The sequence below is a fragment of the Cydia pomonella genome, chromosome 8 (assembly GCF_033807575.1).
Source record: "Cydia pomonella isolate Wapato2018A chromosome 8, ilCydPomo1, whole genome shotgun sequence".
In the NCBI taxonomy this organism is placed as follows: Eukaryota; Metazoa; Arthropoda; class Insecta; order Lepidoptera; family Tortricidae; genus Cydia; species Cydia pomonella.
Genome location: NC_084710.1, coordinates 3296689 through 3318320, shown reverse-complemented (window position 1 = coordinate 3318320; position 21632 = coordinate 3296689). Strand labels below are relative to the sequence as shown.

Sequence of the window (21632 nt, the reverse complement as noted above, 5' to 3'; positions counted from 1 at the left end):
TACCTATTATTATTGTAATTTGTGTTTGCGCAGGTTTTGTGAAACAGGCAACGAACCAGCAGATTGACTTGTCGAATCTGAGGAACTACATTCTATTAACCAATTAAACATTTAGGTACGGTCAAGGAATTTAATTCCTGTACACTTGCTCTCACCGGAGCTTGTCACAGTGACTTTCATATTGAATGTCATTGTGACAATGTACGAAATGGTACCGAAATTTAATTCTTTGACTGCACATCATTACCTGGTCTAAAATTTCATTTTTAAAACGTGTAAATCAATGCCTGCTTCAATGCCAACTTTTTCGCATTTAAAATCCTTTTTTATGATATTTTAAATAACCAAATATACATACTTATGGCAGTTAATAATTAATATTAATGGGATTGTAACATTTCATCTAAGAAACTAGGATATTATTGTATCCTGACGGGACAGAAGGACGTATAAGTTGATCTAACCACCTAGAATTCTAACCTCTCTTAAAACATTCATCGAGACGGTTTTAAACAAACTCAAACTTTCTTCACCTTCCTAAAGCCACCATGTTCTCGTCTCTATCACCGTCACCGATCATAAGTATACCGCATTTATTTGAGCTCAACCGAACGTCACTAATTGTCATTTATCCTCCAACACATATACTAAATAACATGGAATGTCAAATAAAAACTTATAATTATTGTCCTTATTATACTCTCAAAAACAATAACAGTTGGTCACTTGCAATGTTACCACCAAAACCTAAACACGTCAAAAACTAAGATCACTGGTCAACAAAAATGCGTATGACGAAACGGCGATTATAATTGTTGCCATAATATTTATGGGCCTTTTAATTCAAAGTTGTGTACTGTATGTGTGTATACTCGTATTATGGCCCATGCCTAGCTACACTTTTTTTAGATATGGGGATTTTTATCTTATTCTACTCTACGAGCTCTCGACCCCAATAGGAGAATAAAGGTGTCCCAAAACTTTAATACATTTTTCGTTCCTTTAGTTATTTAGTTCCTTACAATCTGTTACATATACAAAGTCTATGAAAAATGGTAACGGAATGGAAATAAAAATCTAGAACATGACAGTTCCCAAATATGAATAAAATGAAGTAGGTATACGATTCCTTAGATCCATAAATTGTTAGTTTCAAGACACTTATAAAACTACATTGGTTAACTAAATAAAATGGCCCGTATATTACTTAAATGTCTTAAAATAGCATGAACATGTGGTATTGTATACTATATTTATTTGAGTAACATTAAGTTGCAATTATTAGCATAAATATGACAACAATGAACACATCTTTGTCTAAAACATAAAAATAATTTATTACATATATTAATGGAATGTATACACATATAGTCGGCGCAACGTAACAACCACAGACAGGGTATCAGTTAAACTGTAGGTCTTAGCTTCATATTTGTAAGGTTCAATTCATAACTGTCAAATAATGGTTCTTACGTTTCGTCAACTATAGCAATCAATGCTACAAAGACGTATAAGTAAATAATGTTTAACAGTAAACAACTTTAATGTGAATGCTTCTTTCAATGAACCAAAAATAAATACTTAATTATTTATTATTTTTGTTCTTTCATTTCATTTCAATTGGCCTTAAGTAAATAGGGTACATGAAATAGAGCGAAAGATGATTATTATTTATTTTAAAATTTGAATCAGGAAATAAGGCCCAAATTACGGATACCTTAGACTAACATACATACATACATTTACATAGGTACACATAAATTTCATCATTAATACCGGCTCATAATTTTATTTTACTTTCTGCTGTTATTAATTATTATGTACCCATGTTAACATTATTTACTTAATAATTAACCTTCAGGTATATGTACTGTTTCTTAGGTATGTTAAGTACTAGTCATTGTACTACAAATCCATTTGTATAAGTGACTGTTTGTGTTCCAAATAAAATAAAAAAAAACATTATTTTGGCGACAGAACGGCGTGAATGAATTGAATCCGTTCATGTTCTTGCAAGTAATTCATTAGAAGCAGAAAATGGTGGCGTTATGTTTGAGGCATGGGTTTTCGCGTCTAAAGCCATAAAATACGGGCGTACAGAACTGTGACCTTGGTCCAGTCAAAATGTATCTTTCTCGCTGCGTACTTATATAGTGGACGTTCGGCGGGCCACCTTAAATACACGATCGAACAGGCCTTGTACCGGACCAAGGTCGCGGTCCGGTACGCCTGTCTGTACATAGCATTAAGCGTATTTATTGGTCGATAAATTTAAAAAAATCGAGGTGAGCAGGATATAGGTACATACCTAAATTATACCTAATTTAGTTTTAAGTATTGCTTGAGCAACTTTGTTAGCCTACTATGTAAAGTACAGGAATGTGAACAAATTAGTTTCAACAGCCTGGCCTTCCGCCCGGATTTCCTGCGATGATCTAAAAACTCTTGACTAAAAGAATAATAACGTCATTAAAGTTTCGTGATCTTACATCACGATTTATTTAGTACACTTAACTTGAAGTATAGTAGGCTTTAATAATACATTACGATACAAGTGCGAAAAATAGGAAATTCGCAACGAGTGGGGATAAATTAAAACACGACCGAAGGAGTGTTTTAAATCGACACGAATTGGCTATTCGCACATATCGTAGGTACAGCATTTTTTAATACATATGGCCTTTTAAATTTTTGACATTACGGAATGTGCTAATTATCGCACTAGTGCAGTAAAGTTGCACCATATGTACTGTAAAAATATTTACGTAAAGTAAAAAGTAAAAATATTTAGGTTAAATTGCACCATATGTACTGTAAAAATATTTATGTAATTAAACTAGCCGTTTTAACTAATACTTAAACTGCGTCTAATAAAATAATATTACATAATTTTGTGTTTAGAAAGCCAAAAAATTGTATTTAACCTAGCCTAGGACTTGCACAACTCTAATTTAGGCTTACAGCAATAACCTAAACTTAACCGATAGCACCTTGACCTCGAGGAATTCCTAAACCATCGATAAAACCGAGCTCGAGTACCGCATCGACTAACCGATTAATTTCTATTGCTTATTGTTCTAAAAAACACGCAAAGGCTGACCTTGCCTCGGGATTTCTCCTAGAAAACTAGAGAACAAAGCGTCCACGTAAACTCTTACGGCATTAACAGAAAGTCTATTTTACCTTGATTATTCGGTAACGTTTTTGTGGTTGACAGTCTGGTTGAAAAGTCCATGATCGATTGTTTCGATTTGTCGGGAATTATACAAACGACATAACGAGGACGTCTCCTTGGCCGTGACACTGGCCGTTTGTGGCGTTTCAGAAGAAATATATTTAAAACTATAATAGCTGCTAACAGATGTCATTCGTGAATAATAAAATAACTGAAGAATAGTCACTAAAGGAGTTCATTTCTCGAACGCTTTAGACTAATAATATTAGTCCACTAACTGTTAAGTCGTATGGGTTACCATGGCAACACACTGTGAATATTAGACTAATACCGTTCGAGAAATAGCCACCAGAGCGCTCTAGAGGGAAAAACTTCGCTTTGAGAGTCACACGAAGGAACTTAGGGGCCGATTTTTAAATTTCTAGCATGCGATTTCGTCACTCGAAAATCTGAGGAAGACGGGAGAGCTGATATTTTAAAAATACGCGCAATAGAAATTAGGAATTTAGTGGTATTGACCACTAGTTTTCGATTTTATTAGTAGAATTCAAAAATCGGTCCCTCCGGCCGCCGTCACCACACAATTGGAATTACGCTCTCATTTTTAGAATAACATGCTTAAATTAGATGAAACTTGGCATGAATGAACATTTTTAAAGTACGTAGCATATATCTCTGGTACTATTATACTCTTATTATATGTCTACTACTATTTTGCGTTGCTAAATTTTTTACACATAGAAAAATGAGCGAATAAGTAGTTTTGTATGTGAAAGTTCATGACAAATTTCACGTTATAGTCTGTCAAACAACTTTGTCAGTAGGAAAACGCGCGATATTAAAATTTTCTATAGAGCGATAACCCTTTTTAAATTTGCAGCTTTTTCCTAATGACGGAAATGGCTTGACAAACTATATTTCAGAATGTCGTTAGTTCGATTGTATGGAGGCGGTAAGGTTCGTGTGACTATAAACAGTACCTACAAAATGCATTTTTTTCATAGGATATCTTACTGTACTATGGGTACTAGTACTAGGCGACGATAAACACATACTTATATAGATAAATAAATACTTATATACATAGAAACTCCCATGACTCAGGAACAAATACCTATTCATCATACAAATGAATGCCTTTGCCGGGATTCGAACCCAGGACCATCCGCTTCATAGGCAGGGTCACTACCCACTAGGCCAGACAGGTCGTCAAAAGAGACACATATTCGCACAGGAGATATTTTCTGAGAATAGCCGGTTTGATTCACATCCTGATCGCAGTCAGATAAATGTTTATTGAGAAGTTATGTCCATTGTCAGAATAAGTGACCGTAATAAACATACTTTAAATCCGGCATACCATAACTTCAATGTAAAATTTCTTTATTATCTTTTAATTTTTATCCTTACACTGCACCGTGGGACCTATACGGTTTCAGAGGAATTTCGTCACGCGTACACTTCGGCTGTGGAATAAGCTACTCGTATTGAGGTTAAAACCTCACCACCATTATGAATATTTAAAATTGTCAAGCCAGACATTAAAGAATTGTCCAACGTAATTTATTGTTGGATCGACACGTTACAGTGAAATCCGTAAATGTATCGCTTTGATTACAAAATGTTTTTCATTAAGACACCAACTAAAGACTTTTAATTAAATAAATAAATAAATCCAATTTTCAATTTGTTCACTCTATATTATTTTATGTCTTTTTCCTTCTTGTCTGTTACCTTTCGTGATTTTTCTCACTTGATGGTCTCATGGGAAGATCAGCGCTGGAAGCCACCAGCAACATGCTGAGATGAGGCCATTTCGTGGCACTTCATACTTTCTTTGTTTTTGTTATATTATGTAATATGTAATATAATGTGTCTTGTTTGTGTTTGGGTACTTAGACAACGTATATCGTATACCCCGAAATCACGAAATAAAATTTGGCTATGTCGTACATTTTGGCTAATCTCACGTTGATTTTTTCTATGGGACAGTAAATTTTTTTTTTCGCGGGTTGGCCCCATGATAATTGTTGCTTAGTATGACCTAAATATTAACGGGTTAGTAAATGGTTTAAAGTTTAGTTAATTTATATACTGTATAATATATAAATACTTAAATACATAGAAAACACCCATGACTCAGGAACAAATATCCGTGCTCATCACACGAATAAATGTCATTACCAGGATTGAAGATGACCCACTAGGCCAGACGGGACGATAGGTCGTCCATTAGTCCTGACACATAAATTGCTTAAAAGAATAGGTAACGAAAATCTCAAGACCTCTTGAATTAAACACATCCTCCTTTGCGTTGCGTTGTCGGGTAAAAAATAGCGTATACAAGATTTTAAAGGGCTCTTCCTTAATCAGGTAGGCTTTACGCTTATTTGCTACCAACATGGTGTGATAAACAATGTTTTATTTCGTGTTTTATATCTGATATTCAGATACGTGTTAATTGGAACAAAGTTACGTCCATTGTACTTTACCGTAATAACCATAAATCCGGCATACGGTAACTTCGCTATAAATTTCTTTTAACATTTAACTTGGTGCGGTTACCATCCTTCGAGGTGACGTTAAGCATTTCGACCTCGTGCAAAGGCCACAAAAGAGAATAATAAAGTGTATAGACTGGTATTCTGTACATATCACGCTCCTCATCAAAATATAAAATAGCGCGTAAATCGAAATTTCGTTACTCTATCACTTCTTATAGCTAGGGTTGCCATAATTATTTGCTTAGTCGAGCGATATAGAGGCAGATATAACGAAATTTCGACCTTCGATTTTCGCGGTAGACCCTTAGGTATTATATATAGAAAGGCCATTCAAACAACAATTTGCTGCGCAGATATGCATATCTATAAATAAAATTGTCAACATATTTATTATAATATCATGTACATAGGTGCCTATAACATACGTTTTTATTTTTATTTCTTTTTAAAATGCCATGTCTTTCGAGTTCCGATTCGAAAGTTCTTTCTAAAATATAGTATATTTAGTTGTTTCTGTGATTTTTCCTGAGTTTAAAGCTGTTATGTCATCTAATAAATCAAGTTATGGCCACTTTAATAATAGTTTTAATAACATGGCAATCAAAATATTTAATAAGTTAAACCAAGACATTAAGGATTGTAAAGATTTTAGATTATTTGACAAAAAAGTAAAAGACTTCTTTATTAATAGGCCGTATTACACAATTAATGAATATTTCGCGAATTCACTTGACTAATTACTCCTCACATTATCATGATTGATTATTATTTTTACTTAGTCCTACGGAATGACATGTACGTACCCCTTAATTTTAAAATGCATAACCCCATACATACCTAACCTTAGAATAATCAGTTTTAGCATGTAAGTACTTAAGAGTATATTTTACAATTGTATTTGCATGTATTTATACGTGAAAGCAAATAAATGTTCTGATTCTGAATAAGCTCAGAAGCAACTTCGTCTTGTAATTAAGATGAAGGTTAACGAACGATACAAAATAGGAGCTCGCTAATATCACCCCAATGATAATTAAGACACAGTATTTATAATCCTCATTAGTTATATGTCTCTGGCTCAAGCGCAATACACTTTTATCACAAGTCCGGTTTACAAGAAAACAGAACTAGTTGTTTGACATATCCTATTGTCCTAGTTCGTTGGTCATTGAAAACTAAGCCTTGAGTGTTTGTCAATACGGATGTTTTTAACTTGGTCAGGGTATTCCTGTATTGTCTGTGGACTTGATTGGGGGCAATTTGGTACAAGATCACAGAATACGGAACTCAAACCGGAAGTTTTTGTAAATAGAACAGGATATAGGGAATTAATCGTCGATCGTTTGACTACTGGAGGCATATTAAGAATTTAAAAACTACAACTGAATTTGTTATTGATGTAATACGTGTACGAATATGACACGTCTCGCAGTACAATTGACACGCACTAAATAAAGGTATGTCAGGATCGTAGCAAGTGGAAATCCGTGGTCTCTGCCTACCCCTTCGGGAAATAGGCGTGATTATATGTATTATATGTATGTATGTATAAATAAAGTTGGATTTCTAAATTTCGTATAAGTCACTGGTCCTCCCAAAAAAGACGGTACACAATTGATACTGGAATTGTACCTGTCGTAAAACAATAATAGAGCAAAACCTTACTTATTTTCTTATGAATAAAATTTATGGGATAATATAGTGTTAGTATGTATTTGTAATGTCTGTATACTTGCTATATTGGCCCGACGGCCATTTGTCCGGTACAAGGTGCTAAAGGTAGGTAAAAATATTACAAACTTTTCTTAAATTCTCATGGCTAATTTTTCGGTATGTTTGAGAAAATATTGTTAAAAATTGATAATCAACATTGCCAGACTATTTCCGCCGGCGGTAACTTTTACCAGATGCTTTAAAGCTGTCAAAAAAATACTGTTATTTTACTTATATTCTCACTCTTGATTTTGATATATGATACTCGAGAAACTATTACAAAACATTTTGTAACTACCCACACTAATTGGAGGGTCCCATATAAAGTTTATATGGGCCCCTCCCCCAGACACATATAAAGTTTATATGTGTGTCTGTGTGAAACTACTATAAGTGTATAAAAATGTGAACTAATTATTTTTGTTGTTTTGAACATTCATTATTAAAAAATAAAAATAAATACAACAAGTATGTACTTGTGTAGCATATAGCTATTTATAAATTTTTTACCATATATCCAACGTAAAGTACAATTACATTTTTGACGTTATCAATTGTACCAAAGAAAATCCTTTAGTAATCAATTGTAAACTCTATGCCGTTGATATAAGGTCCTTCAGTACTCAATAATCGGCACATTTCTGCGGCAACACTCGGTCTTCGTTACTTACGATCTTTAGTAACGAAGAACCATATTGTAGATCAATTCCAGAGCCATTGCTTCTGGTCGTTGAACTTTTGAAGAATTCATTAATGACATCTGTGAGTTCTCCAGAAACTTCCTGTCTCACACAGCTAAACTGTTGAATGAACTGTCGTCCGCGATATTTCCGGACCGATACGACCTTCAAACCTTCAGGAAAATAGCGTACTCCCATCTTAAAGGCTCGCAACGCACTTGTAATCCCTATGGTGTTGCAGGTGTCCACGGGCATCGGTAATTGCTTACCATCAAGCGATTCGTCTGCTTCTTTACCTCCTATGTCATAAAAAATCTATACCTCTTGTCTATTGACCCAGCACAGAGCTCCGTCAGCTTCGACTCCAACAGACAAACAAATACGTTCACATTTATAAGTATTATTGCTAGGTTTAAAAAATTCTTGGCTGACATCCTCTCCTCCTCTCTCACTGAGCGATGACATCTGCTTTGATCCTCTAAGTGTATCTTATTTGCGAGGTTAAATCTTTACAATGTATAGTTTATTGCTCTTTTATTAATGTTTAGACATTTATTTGTTCTCTGATATTGATATGGTGTTAAATTAATTTGCAACATTTCCGCTTACTTGCAATTCTTGCAAAGCATGCTGTGTAGACTTGTTTTGGATATCGTGCTAGTTTTTAAGCCATAATATACAATTGTATGTTTCTGTTTCTCATGATATTGTACGATATTTGTTTAGTGTACTAATAAGTAAATAAAATATTAATATTATTTTCGGAACGCGTGTGCGTCAGGACATGTTCACGGGTAATAATTTGCGCGTCTTATTTCCACAAGTGCAATTGACGTAAATTGAATTTAATTACTTTAAAAAATATCCAAAAATAAGGAATATCTTACACAATATTAATTTATAAATCGAAATCTTTATTGATCAAATCTAGAGGGTGATAAGAGCTATACGGCCCACTGCTGGGCACACCTCTCACGCGCAAGAGGGCTTTAGGTATAGTTCCCACGCTGGCCAATTCGGGTTGGGGACAACATAAACACCTTTGAATTTCGTTGAAGATGTATGCAGGTTTCATCACGATGCGAGATGTTTTCCTTCACCGATAGTGGTAGGTAAATATCAGATTACATTTTCCGAAAAACTTTTAGGTACGATTCAGAATTTGGAACTGGGACCTCGGGAAGTCGGGATTGAAAGTCGGACGTCAGAACCACTCGGCCACCACCGCCCCCAACAAAATTCATATTTAACAATATTTATTTTAATCAGCAACAAGAAATATTCCGATTCTTAGATTAAAATCGTGTAGGATGTATCCAATTTTAGCACCGCAATACAATCAAGTTGCATCTTATTTTGTTACTACGAATTTTTATTCAATTAAATATATCGGAGCGGCCGAGGTGCTCAAATATATCTGACCACGAATTCAAGCGCCTTGGCTGTAGAGGCGTGTTCAGATATTTATGAGCGCATTGGTTGCTCCAATATACCTGATGGCGATTATAACCATACATAACTTTTATTGCAATTTAAAGTTCTACTGCTAATAATGTACTTACTTTGTAGAGCCCAATCTATTATTAATGTTACTTAAGATAACAAGGCTTCTAAAAATAGAACGTACCTATAATAATCTTGCACAATTCAGTTTTTACAAGTCAACCTTGTGAGCAGTAAATGAGTACAATAATGTCCTAATAATAGGACATCGGGCATTACCGAGTATTTCTACGTTTAAACACAAATACATCGCGTAAGCAACGATTCCATGCCCTAAGTATATTGTTTATGTATAGTTACAAACCATGGATCTGCCTCTATAAAACCTCATTTAGACTGTTCAAGAAAGTTCTTGAATGAATGCATGTACATGCAGTATTCAATACATTGTTAACTACAAAGTACAATGAATTCAGTCGATCGTCTAAATACCGAAATGTAACGAAACACGTATGCAATTTCTTGATCCGTCTTAATGGGGCGTCTTAATAAACACGATATTTTCATATGATTTTTTGCGTTTATGATGATAATTCAACACTCTCCCACTGCAGTGCAGCTTGAATTGGATTTCGTCAATATTTTTTTACAAACTGGGCAGTAGCTCTGATAGGAGTGATAGGCAATAAGCCAAACAAACAACACTTGACAAGTTTGTTTAGCTCTATTTTGGCCTCGATTAATTCAGAATTCTACCAGATTACTCGATAACGCTAGTTAAACAAGAATATACACGTCAAAACATCCGTTACAAATTGAAATTGTTTCCTCTTATTTGTGTCATAACAACTTATGATGATATCGTTAAGCCAGGAAGCACGTTTTCAAGAGTGACATTCGTAGAAAATAGCATTTCTCGCAAATATACGTATACAAATGTTAGAAGGCGTTACGTGCTCCCTGCTGAGGTTTCCCCGAGGGTATACAGTATGGGGCTCTTCAAAAAATGAGTGTACAGGTTTTTAAAGGGTCGGCAACGCGCATGTCTGGAGTTGCAGGCGTCCATAGGCTATGGTGACTGCTTACAATCAGGCGGGCCGTATGCTTGTTTACACCAACGTGGTATATATAAAAAATCGTATCGCGTGACATTACAATACCTACCAGGTGAATTATCGTTGTGTGGTAGACAATCATTGAATTATTGTGTTAAAAAGCCTTCTAAATATTTATTTATTACATAAATAATCGAGCGAGTTTTCCACTTGTCCGAAATACTAATTGGATAAATTGTCGGTCAGATAACCACGAAGTGGGAAACCCACGAGTCGAACCGAGGAGCCGGTAAACCTCGTCGGCGATGGCAGAATAACTTCTACTCCGTTTTGAGAGACTGGCCAAAATCAGCACCAATCCAAGATGAGTGGAAATGAGGGGGAGGCCGTTGCCCAATAGTGGGGCACAGTGGGCTCTCATTGTAATGGGCTTATCTCGAAAAGATGCCTTCTAATACGCATATTACAATTTATTATCAAATGTACCTACCAATCTATCTACTTTCTCAAAGGTAAGATAGGTAAGAAAATAGACGGTGATGGCGACTGACTAATAACGATCTGCCAAGTCTGTGCTTCATTCTGTTTCGAACTACGCTTCATTCCAAAATTTGCATAACAATTTACGAGGAATCGGAAAATACCTATTCCTATGTTTACTTAAAAAATATCGTTCTTGAACCCGCTGTTACAAATCACTTTGTTTTCAAATCGATACTCGTTTCAAACAGCTTCAAAGAGCTGGCAAATCTTTGAAAAGCGTAAACGGATTGTTTCATTTTCGTGTGACAGTAACATGTGTTTCTCGGAAACTACCATGACACTCGACAGTGTAAAAAAGCAAATACAATGCTTCAGAATCTTCAATTGTTATTTATTTGTACCTTAGTATTGGTGTCCGTAAAATAACTAATGGTTTTACCGATTGCGGTTATAAATTATACTGACAGACTTAGATGATTTCTACGAACGCATTAACTCTTACGTATGCTGTCGTACATAATTAGTTTTCCACAGTTAGTTACAACATTATGCATAATAACGTTACAATCCTCCTCTCCCTACAGCATAGCACTAGATTACTCGTATTTTCGTACCCTATCTAATGTTGTTTCGTTTGGTTGTTACAGAGCGAGTCGAGCTACACATCATCGGAGGAGGGATGCGGCGGCGGCGAGCGGCACGCCGTGCTGAGCTACGAGCAGGTGTCGCGGCTCAACGACGTCATGGACGAGGTGGTGGCCATCCACGGCCGCGGCAACTACCCCACGCTGCACGTGCGGCTGCGGGAGCTGGTGGCCGGCGTGCGGGCGAGGCTCGAAGCCCCCCAAGCCGCTGGCGGCGCCGGCGTCGCCGTCCGCGACGTCCGTCTAAACGGCGGAGCGGCTTCTCACGTTCTCGCCGATCGCCCCCAGCCCTACTCCGACATCGACCTCATTTTCACCGCCGACCTCCCCACCGCACGCCACTGCGACCGCGTGAAGGCCGCCGTGCTCGGCCACCTCTCCACTCTCCTACCCCCGGCCACCCCTCGCCGTCGCGCCTCCACGGCCGGCCTAAAAGAAGCCTACGTCTCCAAAATGGTTCGCGTCAACTCTGACGGCGACCGCTGGTCGCTCATATCCCTCGGAAACTCCCGCGGACACAAATCCGTGGAGCTCAAGTTCGTGGACACCATGCGACGTCAGTTTGAGTTTTCCGTGGACTCGTTCCAGATCGCGTTAGATTCGCTACTCGCGTTCCACGAGTGCGCGGCGCTGCCCATTGGCGAGAACTTCTACCCGACCGTAGTCGGCGAGTCAGTGTATGGAGATTTTCGCGAAGCTCTGATCCACCTAACAGAGAAGTTGATCGCGACACGCCAGCCCGAGGAAATCCGCGGCGGCGGCCTGCTTAAGTATTGCGCGTTGCTGGCTAAAGGATACAGGGCCGCGCGGCCGGATCGCATCAAAACGCTAGAGCGATATATGTGCTCGCGGTTCTTCATCGACTTCCCCGAGCTCGGCCAGCAGCGCGCCAAGCTCGAGGCGTATCTACGGAATCACTTCGTTGGGCGCGAGGAAGAGGCCCTCAAACACCGCTATTTAACGCTACTGCACGGTGTAGTTCGCGAGTCGACAGTGTGCCTCATGGGCCACGAGCGGCGGCAGACGTTGGCGCTGATCGAGCACCTGGCTTGCCGAGAGCTGTGCGCGCGGACACCGGTGCTGCTGGCGCCGGGCGTGGGCGTGGGCGTGGGCGTAGGAGTGGGCGGCTACTACGTGTGCGTGTGCGCGGCGTGTGCGGCGTGCGCGGCGTGCCCCGCCTGCGCCGCGTCCTACTGCCAGTGCTGCCGCCCGCAGCTGTGCCCCGCGTGACCGCGCTAGACCGCCGTGATCAGAGACACGTGATTCTTACCTTCTTTATCGATCGATGAATTTAGTGCCAAATGTATATAATAAAAAATATATGTATATGTATGATTCACTGTCCTATAGGCGAGTGTATATAATGTGTAATACGCTTCGTATTCTTGGCTGGATTTTTATTAGGAAAAAATGGGAAACACCAAAGCGAAAAAGACAGGCCGGTAGACTTACGCTTCTTTGGCGATTGCGAATATTTCAGTAGATAGAATTGAGTGGCTCTCGAGTACTGTCGCCGAGCCAGCTCGACTTGCCATTGAACCTCGCGGCCTTCTGAGCCATATCGGTAGCTTCATGTGGAGACAATTTACCTTGTGTCAATTCGAAGTTGCTCACTTTACTAGTACACAGATCAATTCTCACCAGTCAATTCTCCCGCAAGGCCTCCACGGTAGTATCCTGGAATCTACTAGCTAGTCACTACTGATCACCAAAGCTTGGTGAAGAGTTTATCTAACTCTGATTGGTTATGATGGCAGTATTACTGACTATTAGTGCCCTAGACTACCCACCCCGCACTCGTTTGCTAATAATCTAATCAACTATTGTAATGTTAGCTAGAGAACTAAGCAGAACGTATTTAGCCAACGCTTGAGGTCAAACGTGAAATAATTTCTAGTCGTACTCCTTTCGTGTTGATAAGTTAATATGTTAGCAGTACGAAAATTATTTTCCACGAAATATAATGGACGCATTGTTAGGAATAAGTCCGAGTCGATGGTCTGCCTATAAAAAAGACTAGTTAATTATTATTAAGCTTTTTATGTATAAAATTGTCTCCATAAATAATTATAGTGGCATGTCTCTCAAAAAAAACCCCGCTCAAATGTCAAAGGCGTAACTTTGACTCGAGCTTCAACTAGGACTGCTTTGGAAGATAACGATAATTCAATGTAGCTACTAAAAGCTAAATAGAAACAAGTCCGGCCTTGTCGTTGGCCTTTAGAAACGTTTAGTCGGGTTTAGGGACGTACGAACGTTGTTAAACAAATGCAGACAAGGAATTAGGCATAGACTGTCCCCGCGGGGACGGCAGGCGCGGCCGGGACGCACCTTGCTGTCGCAGTCTGTTAAATTCGTGAAGCGTAAAGCAAAGGTAGAAGAGTTCAGTGCGCGCCCGGCTGCCACGCGAGATGTACTGAAGACGTATTTTATTACTATGTATTTATATAATATAACGTGTATACATTTGTCTTGATCGCTCTAGTATTGTATACGGCTTGGCATACGAGAGTAACAAATTAAGTTAATTATAAAAACAAAAAAGAGAAAAAGCAAAAAAAAAGACTAAGGTGTGTACAATATTAAAGTCCACTCTTGTTATTGATAGAGATCCATTTATGAATATTTTAAGAACATTTACAAGTCACGTCGAAAGCGTACTTATGGCGTTTCAACTTTTAACATTTCATCAATTACAGTAAATATTGTAGGTGGTATGAAAACATGTGATTTAATTGTTGTAGAGTAACATACTGTTGTCGATGATTATACTTACATACATTATAATGTAGATTAAATCCAATAGAGAGATGTACTATTATTGTTGTATTTTAATGATATATAGATATACGAATGATTGTGTAAACTGTGTCCGGCCAAACGTGCATGTCTTAGATATTTGCCAATGCATATTCAGATAAAAAATATATGTATACACAATTATTGCATGGAACTCTTGAATAGGAAATAAGATGTTTACATATTTTTGATTAGTCGAAACGACATCCAGAGGAATCAAGTACAATGGCTCCTAGAGTCACTAATGTTTCGGGCCTACTCAACATGGACGAATCCGACTTGCTCACTATCGAACCAAAATTTGAGATCTCATTTTTTTTATTCCCTCAAAATATTTCGGAAATGTAAGAACATGTTCAATTTATTTTTAACTCGTACTTTGTACTGTTCGCGGCCCTTATCAGGGTCAGCACTGGATTCATGAACTTTCAACCCTTCGTTTTAATGTGGTACCTATCTCTTAGGGCGTCCGCTGGCTGGCGCGCTAGCACGGAGCGGAGAGCGGGTTAACAAAAAATAGTATGAGCACCGCTAAGTGGCGCGGACGCGTGTGATGGATTTTACCTACAAACCTATCTGCACCCGCGCCAGCGAGGGGGGCGCCCTTAGAAGTTAGAGTAAAAGCTGTAATCACATCAGAACGGAGGGAAATTTACACACTGATAATACCCATCAGGCATACCTAACGATACCAAAACTTAGAATGTCATCGAATCCAGTGTCCTGTGGCTTTTGCTCTTGACATGACTTAAGAATCACGAATTATAAAACGCTTTTCGAATTCTCAACATTTTAATTAACGAGAGGTGTATTGATATTATAATATATCAAATATTTAGAAACGTGTCTATTTCCTAAGTCATTGAGGGCGAAGAGGAGGAAAAAGGTCCGGTGTCTCCACGTGTTCGTGTCAGTTCTCAAGTCTGAAATGTCATTTATATAGGTAATGATAAGATTTCAGGTTAACTTCAAAATGGCGGAGGCGTTTCGAGAATATTTTTTGCTCATGAATGTTGTTTAATGTGTACTATTGATAGCTTATTACATATGTATGTGTGCAGCTAATGAAAATTTAATCTTGAAACGCGTCCACTCCTTAATCAACACCCGGCAATCCAGCTACCATTTTATTTAGAGCAATCACCGTACAAAGTCATGCACACTTTTGAAATCGGCGAAATCGGTATATAAATTTGGTAGATCAAATTTGACGCTGGCACAATTGTCCCACTGGACAGATGCCATTTTTCTTACTGGTCTGATCTAGGTAATGATAATTTCATTACGAAGTATCTTAGACTAATAGACGAACGCAGTGGGACGCCGGACTAGTATGTACTTAGAAATAAAAGAAGTACATAATTATAACTAACGAAATCTAAACCATATTCCATTTGTACCTAATAAGTAAGAGTGAACGTAAGGTAATTATCACTAGTTATACCTCTCGGAATCGAGACAGGCGTCTAAGTTGTGATTTGTAGTCTTTTCGACAGGTCTTTTAACGTTATCTATATTGAATATTATCATATTTTAAATAACTGTGATTATTATATCTATATTGTAATCTATTATTGGCAGTACCCGGTATGAACTACCTCCTCGCTTGAACTAAAATTCTGATAAATCGTGCTTGTATTGTATTAGAAAATATATTTTATTACCGCTGTACAGACTCAGATGATTATTCCATACATTGTAGGTTTGAAATAGTACAACTTCAATCTTCTTGGTATGGCAAAGTGAAATTGTAATGCAGTGCAAAAAATATCAATTGCTACATAGTTTGACCCGATTTAGAGAAACGTTTATATCCAGGAACTACTGTTGTTTAACAGAAAATATTGTATTTTAAATTATATCAAAAAGAACAAGTAATTGTGGTATTTTTGATTAGATGAATGAATTTGCGAACGGCGATGTCAATGCCATTGTTCAAATAAAAAAAGAAAATACAAATTATTCGGCCAGTATTTTTAAAACTGAACTTTATCACTTTGACTTAAAAATGATTACATTCTGTAATACATGTTGTGAATGTTGATTACAGTAATCAACTTTCAAGGTCATATCTGGCACTTCGCACTAGATTAATTTCAGCAATAGCTCTTCCGTGGAAATATTTCGTGACGCTTCCATGAAATAGTCTAAATGTTTTGGAAATGTTTTTGCAAACGAGAGACATTGCGGTTTATTATAGGGTTTTATTTTTCTAAAGTTACCATCAGTTTTCAGCTAGCCTTTCTGTGTAATGGTTAATTTTATATTGTGCACGTCACGGGGCGTCTGCGTACTGAGTTTGTTTGACTATTTGTATATATTGTAGGGGTAGAAAGAGATGAGGCAACATTTTGTTTGATCTAATGTGAGACGAATTGTTTTTGTCGATTTCCTTTTAAAATGGATTGTCCGTTCTGAATGAATTCATTTTCGACAATCTACGTCTTTATATTTGATTATAAACTTCAAATTAATCACGAATTTTACTGTAAAAGTAATATTCCATATGATATTCTCCTGATCTGTGTCGTAATATAAAGCCGTACTTTGTAACGCAAGCACGTTTGACGTGTAAACCCGGTTTTGCATTTAAAGTAATATGATATACGATGGAAAACGCCATTAGCTCCTTAACCGATGCATTTATATCATTTGCTCATTTCGCAATTGAAAGCTTTGCAATTCAAATTTAGAATTCTCATTACCTATAATTTAAAAATATAAAAGCCAGTTTTTGGGCTGATTTGGATGGTATTTGATCTGTTGGGACCCGATTTAAGAAGGCTATAAATGATGAATGTGTCTAAATCCGCTAGGTAGATTCGGTATTGGGTTAAGGAAGGGTTTGCGAGTTGTAAAAGTATTCTTTAGTAGTGTAGAGTACGCAGGCGCCTATACAAAGGCGTGCCTTAGTGGATTTCTTGATTGAAACAAATGGCAGGGACACGGTGAAATGCCACTTTGTTGAAGACATGGCATAGATCGTATCGCTGCCATTTGTCACCTTGGTTGGGTTATTCGTACTACTTTTTTGGTAATGTTGCCACAGTTAAGGTCAGCCAGGGCTTTTACAACTAGGGGACAAATTCAACTACTCTAAAAAATACAAGAAGTTAGTCTAGAGCTAGAGAGAGCCAAGTTCCAAGGGTGAACTCTCTTTTATGACTGGCGAAAGTGTGCCATGAATACTCTAGCGCTAGACTTCTTGTATGTTTAGAATAGTTGAATTTGCCCCATAGCTGTCAATTGCCCTGGCTAAGATTACCGATTACTGTCCCAAGTTTGAGTATAAAGTTAAACTTTTGGTCTTGCCAATCTTGGGGTGTTATCGGAGATAGGAGTGGTACAGGTAATCGATTAACATAATCAATGAATACAAAGTTTGTATCATTCGTGTTAGATCGAGAATTCTTGATCTTTTTTTTTGTGTGGGTGTTTTTTTACAATATCTTTAAAACGTAAAATAGCATTTCATTAAATGCAGGTATTATTGTAATATTCTTGGTTTAAAACTTTCCTACGCCTCGATTCGAACTTTAAGATACGTCAAATATTACGTCTAGATACGATATGGATAGGGTATGTCATACATATGCGATCCATATTGTATCTGTCGTATTTGATTATATCTTAAAGTTAAATCGGTTCTATTCAAATCGCAAATATTCCCTTCAGCGTTTCTTTAAAAAAAGTAGCATCGAAAGTTACTGTTACTCTAACCTTCTTGAAACCTTACAGATTGTACTCTTATATGCAAATGATCTTTAAAATTATTTTACTACTACATTAAACCGCCCTTTTCATCCTTAACACATTGCAAATATAATTGTTATATACAAATGGCATATTCTGTTTTTCACTAAATCTGATGAATAAAATTATTTTTTAACCTACGGATCAAGAAAGCCCCAATTCTCGATGAACTCACACGGAGGCGTACTCTGATTATAATAACAGGTTATGTATTGGATCTGGTAAAATATGATTGTGAAAAGTGACGTTCAAAGGTTGAATAAATGTCACTTTTGACATTGAGAGAGAATCCATAACAAAACCAGTCCAAAATCATAACCGGTTACTAAATCAAACGCCTTAAGGGGCCCATTTCTCGAGCGGTATTAGTCTAACATTATTAGTGCGTTGCCATGGTAACCCATACAACTTGACAGGGGCCTATTTCTCGATCGGTATTAGTCTAATATTATTACTGTGTTACCATGGTAAACCATACGACTTGACAGTTAGTGGACTAATAATATTAGTCTAATATCGTTCTAGAAATGGGCCCCAGTTCGTGGACTAATAAAATATTAGTCTAATATTATTAGTGCGTTGCCATGGTAACCCATACAACTTGACAGGAGCCTATTTCTCGAACGGTATTAGTCTAATATTATTACTGTGTTACCATGGTAAACCATACGACTTGACAGTTAGTGGACTAATAATATTAGTCTAATATCGTTCTAGAAATGGGCCCCAGTTCGTGGACTAATAAAATATTAGTCTAATATTATTAGTGCGTTGCCATGGTAACCCATACAACTTGACAGGAGCCTATTTCTCGAACGGTATTAGTCTAATATTATTACTGTGTTACCATGGTAAACCATACGACTTGACAGTTAGTGGACTAATAATATTAGTCTAATATCGTTCTAGAAATGGGCCCCAGTTCGTGGACTAATAAAATATTAGTCTAATACCGTTCGAGAAATGGGCCCAAGGTCTTGTTTGTCATAGGATTTTTAAAAGTACGGATAACCCAACTCGGTGGTTCCACAAGCACGCAATGCCGACTAGTCGCTCATATGTTACCCGCGACGGTCGGCATACGGACTCTCTTTAAGATACGAGTAGCCTAGCACGTAGCCTAGTTTTATCAAATATATTTACATAGTTATTACTTTCTTCCGTCGCCCACTCCGGGCCGAGCTACACTGTTGTTGCGATGTTTAATATAAGTACTATATTTGTGAGGAGTTTTAAGATTGTAAATTTTACAGAAAATTAAATAAAAATGTTGTGAAAATAAATTATAAAAAAGTGATAAACAGTGATGATTGTCTTTTATTTTTATCCCAGATACAAAGGAGCTTCTTACGAATGTAATTATAAAGTACTTACATACTAATTACCTTCAGTTTAATTATGCGCTGTAATCGGTTCTGTTTACATATTTTTTCTTCATAATAAGCTCCTAAAACGATAATAATAACAATGAACTTAAAAAGTATAAGTAAATAAAGCGTAGGTACTGTAATGAAACCTGACCTGACCTAAAATGTTGTTTGTGCAAAAAAACACATACGTGTTAATTAAGCATTTACCTTATCTAATCTCAATAATACGTATAAATTACATACACAGTAAATAATAATAAAATGTAGGTCATATAGTTAAAAAAACTTAATGTTTTTAATGCATATAAGGTGAACGTCCCAGCGCTCGCTAGCTCCGAATTATGTATATAGAAGCGAAGATATATTGATTAAGATGCGTAAAATTTAAGACATTTTCGTACTTCGAATTTGACAAGGAAACAAGATGGTGCTGTACAGCTCCATACATTCCATCTGTTGTGGATGTCAAAATTAGGAGCACATTTTTTTTACGCCGCACCTCCACCATGTAAAGGGATACGGTATATCTGAGGTGGGGAATGTAAACACTCGAGGTAGATTTCTGATAATATTTAATTTTATTCTTTCTTCAAACTAGTAACAAATATCGTTGTTGCTTGCCACCTTCAGAATGAATGGCCTGCAGATCTTTATTCTTTCAGTAGGGCGACAGTACTGAATTCAAATAATCGTTGTCCGTGATAACCGTGTCCGTATTTGTATTGTATTGATAGGGAGGTAGATATACCTCCCTATCAATACAATACAAATACTCTTTACAGTACATATGGTGCTACTTTACCGCATTAGTGCGAAAATTAGCATATTACGTTACTGTGTCGAACATTTAAAGGGCCATATGTACTGAAAAACGTTGTACGATTGTGGTACCCGCGGTTGTACCCGTGTTATTAGGACGAAATTTCATATGTGCGTTTGACTTGCAACTAAGTACCAATTACTGTAATAATTTACAAAATCTCGATTTGGGAGATCAATTTAAAAACAAATATACCAAATTATTTTCAGACGAATTAGGTGAATTTAACAAATATAAAATAACCTTAAAAATTAAACCCGATAGTACATTGAAATTTTTTAAACCACGTCCGGTGCCCTTAGCTCTTAAACCAAAAGTGGAGGCAGAGTTGCAGCGATTAGTCGAGTTAGGTATACTGGAGAAAATAATCCCATCCTCGTCGCCAATTTGTGGTATTTAGGCTAGGAAACGATATTGAAACACGGAGCTCACGTTAACAGTTTAATCTATAATTACAGACTGCCTGAGGGTAGGGGTATAAATCCCAACTACCGACGACATATGCCATAACGATACATGTGCGAATAGGTAATTCGCAACTCGTGTCGATTTAAAACACTCCCTTCGGTCGTGTTTTAATTTATCGCCACTCATTTCGAATTTCCTATTTTTCGCACTTGTATCGTAATGTACTATTATTGCACACCTCAATAAAAAACAATACAGAGAGAAAACAGCATCAGAAGTAAACAACAGGCGCTCTTATCGGTAAAAAGCGATCTCTTCTAGACAACCTAACAATATTCTCTTATATTATTATTTAGACAATATTCTCTTTGATAGAAGAAAATCGATTATGCTGATTGTATAGCCGGCATTAAAAGTACCAGAATTATGCGTTAAGGACCATTTTAGCGTAGTTATACGTTACTTTTGATGTTTTAATAGTTTAACAAAAATAGATAGGTGTTAAAATGTCTCAATAGTGTGTGTAAATTAAAAAAAAAATTAAATGGTAGTTAGCATAGGACCTAATGACGGTTGACAAGTTGATGACATTAAGCCCGTTAGTATTGTTTCGATAGGTTCGATGAGTGTTAGTGTTAGTTGACAGCTGAAAGAAAAATAGGGACAATGTACAATTAGCGTCGCCTTTTTTTTTATTAACACGCGGTACTTATTTATACCTAACCTATATGAACATTGTTAACTTGAAATCATACATTTATATACTTAGGTTCGCAGTTTAATTC

The 21632-nt window shown here is 37.0% G+C and overlaps 1 protein-coding gene across 2 annotated transcripts in view; it reads left to right on the top strand.

The window, feature by feature from the left end:
* The window catches only part of LOC133520241 (terminal nucleotidyltransferase 5C), a 380723-nt gene extending 361167 nt beyond the window's left edge, over nucleotides 1-19556 (top strand). For both annotated transcript variants that reach the window (XM_061854618.1, XM_061854619.1), the window contains one exon: nucleotides 11701-19556. In XM_061854618.1, the coding sequence (XP_061710602.1) occupies nucleotides 11701-12927 (1227 nt within the window). In that variant the 3' untranslated portion in view covers nucleotides 12928-19556. The remainder of the gene's footprint in view (nucleotides 1-11700) is intronic.
* Nucleotides 19557-21632: the final 2076 nt, after the last annotated feature.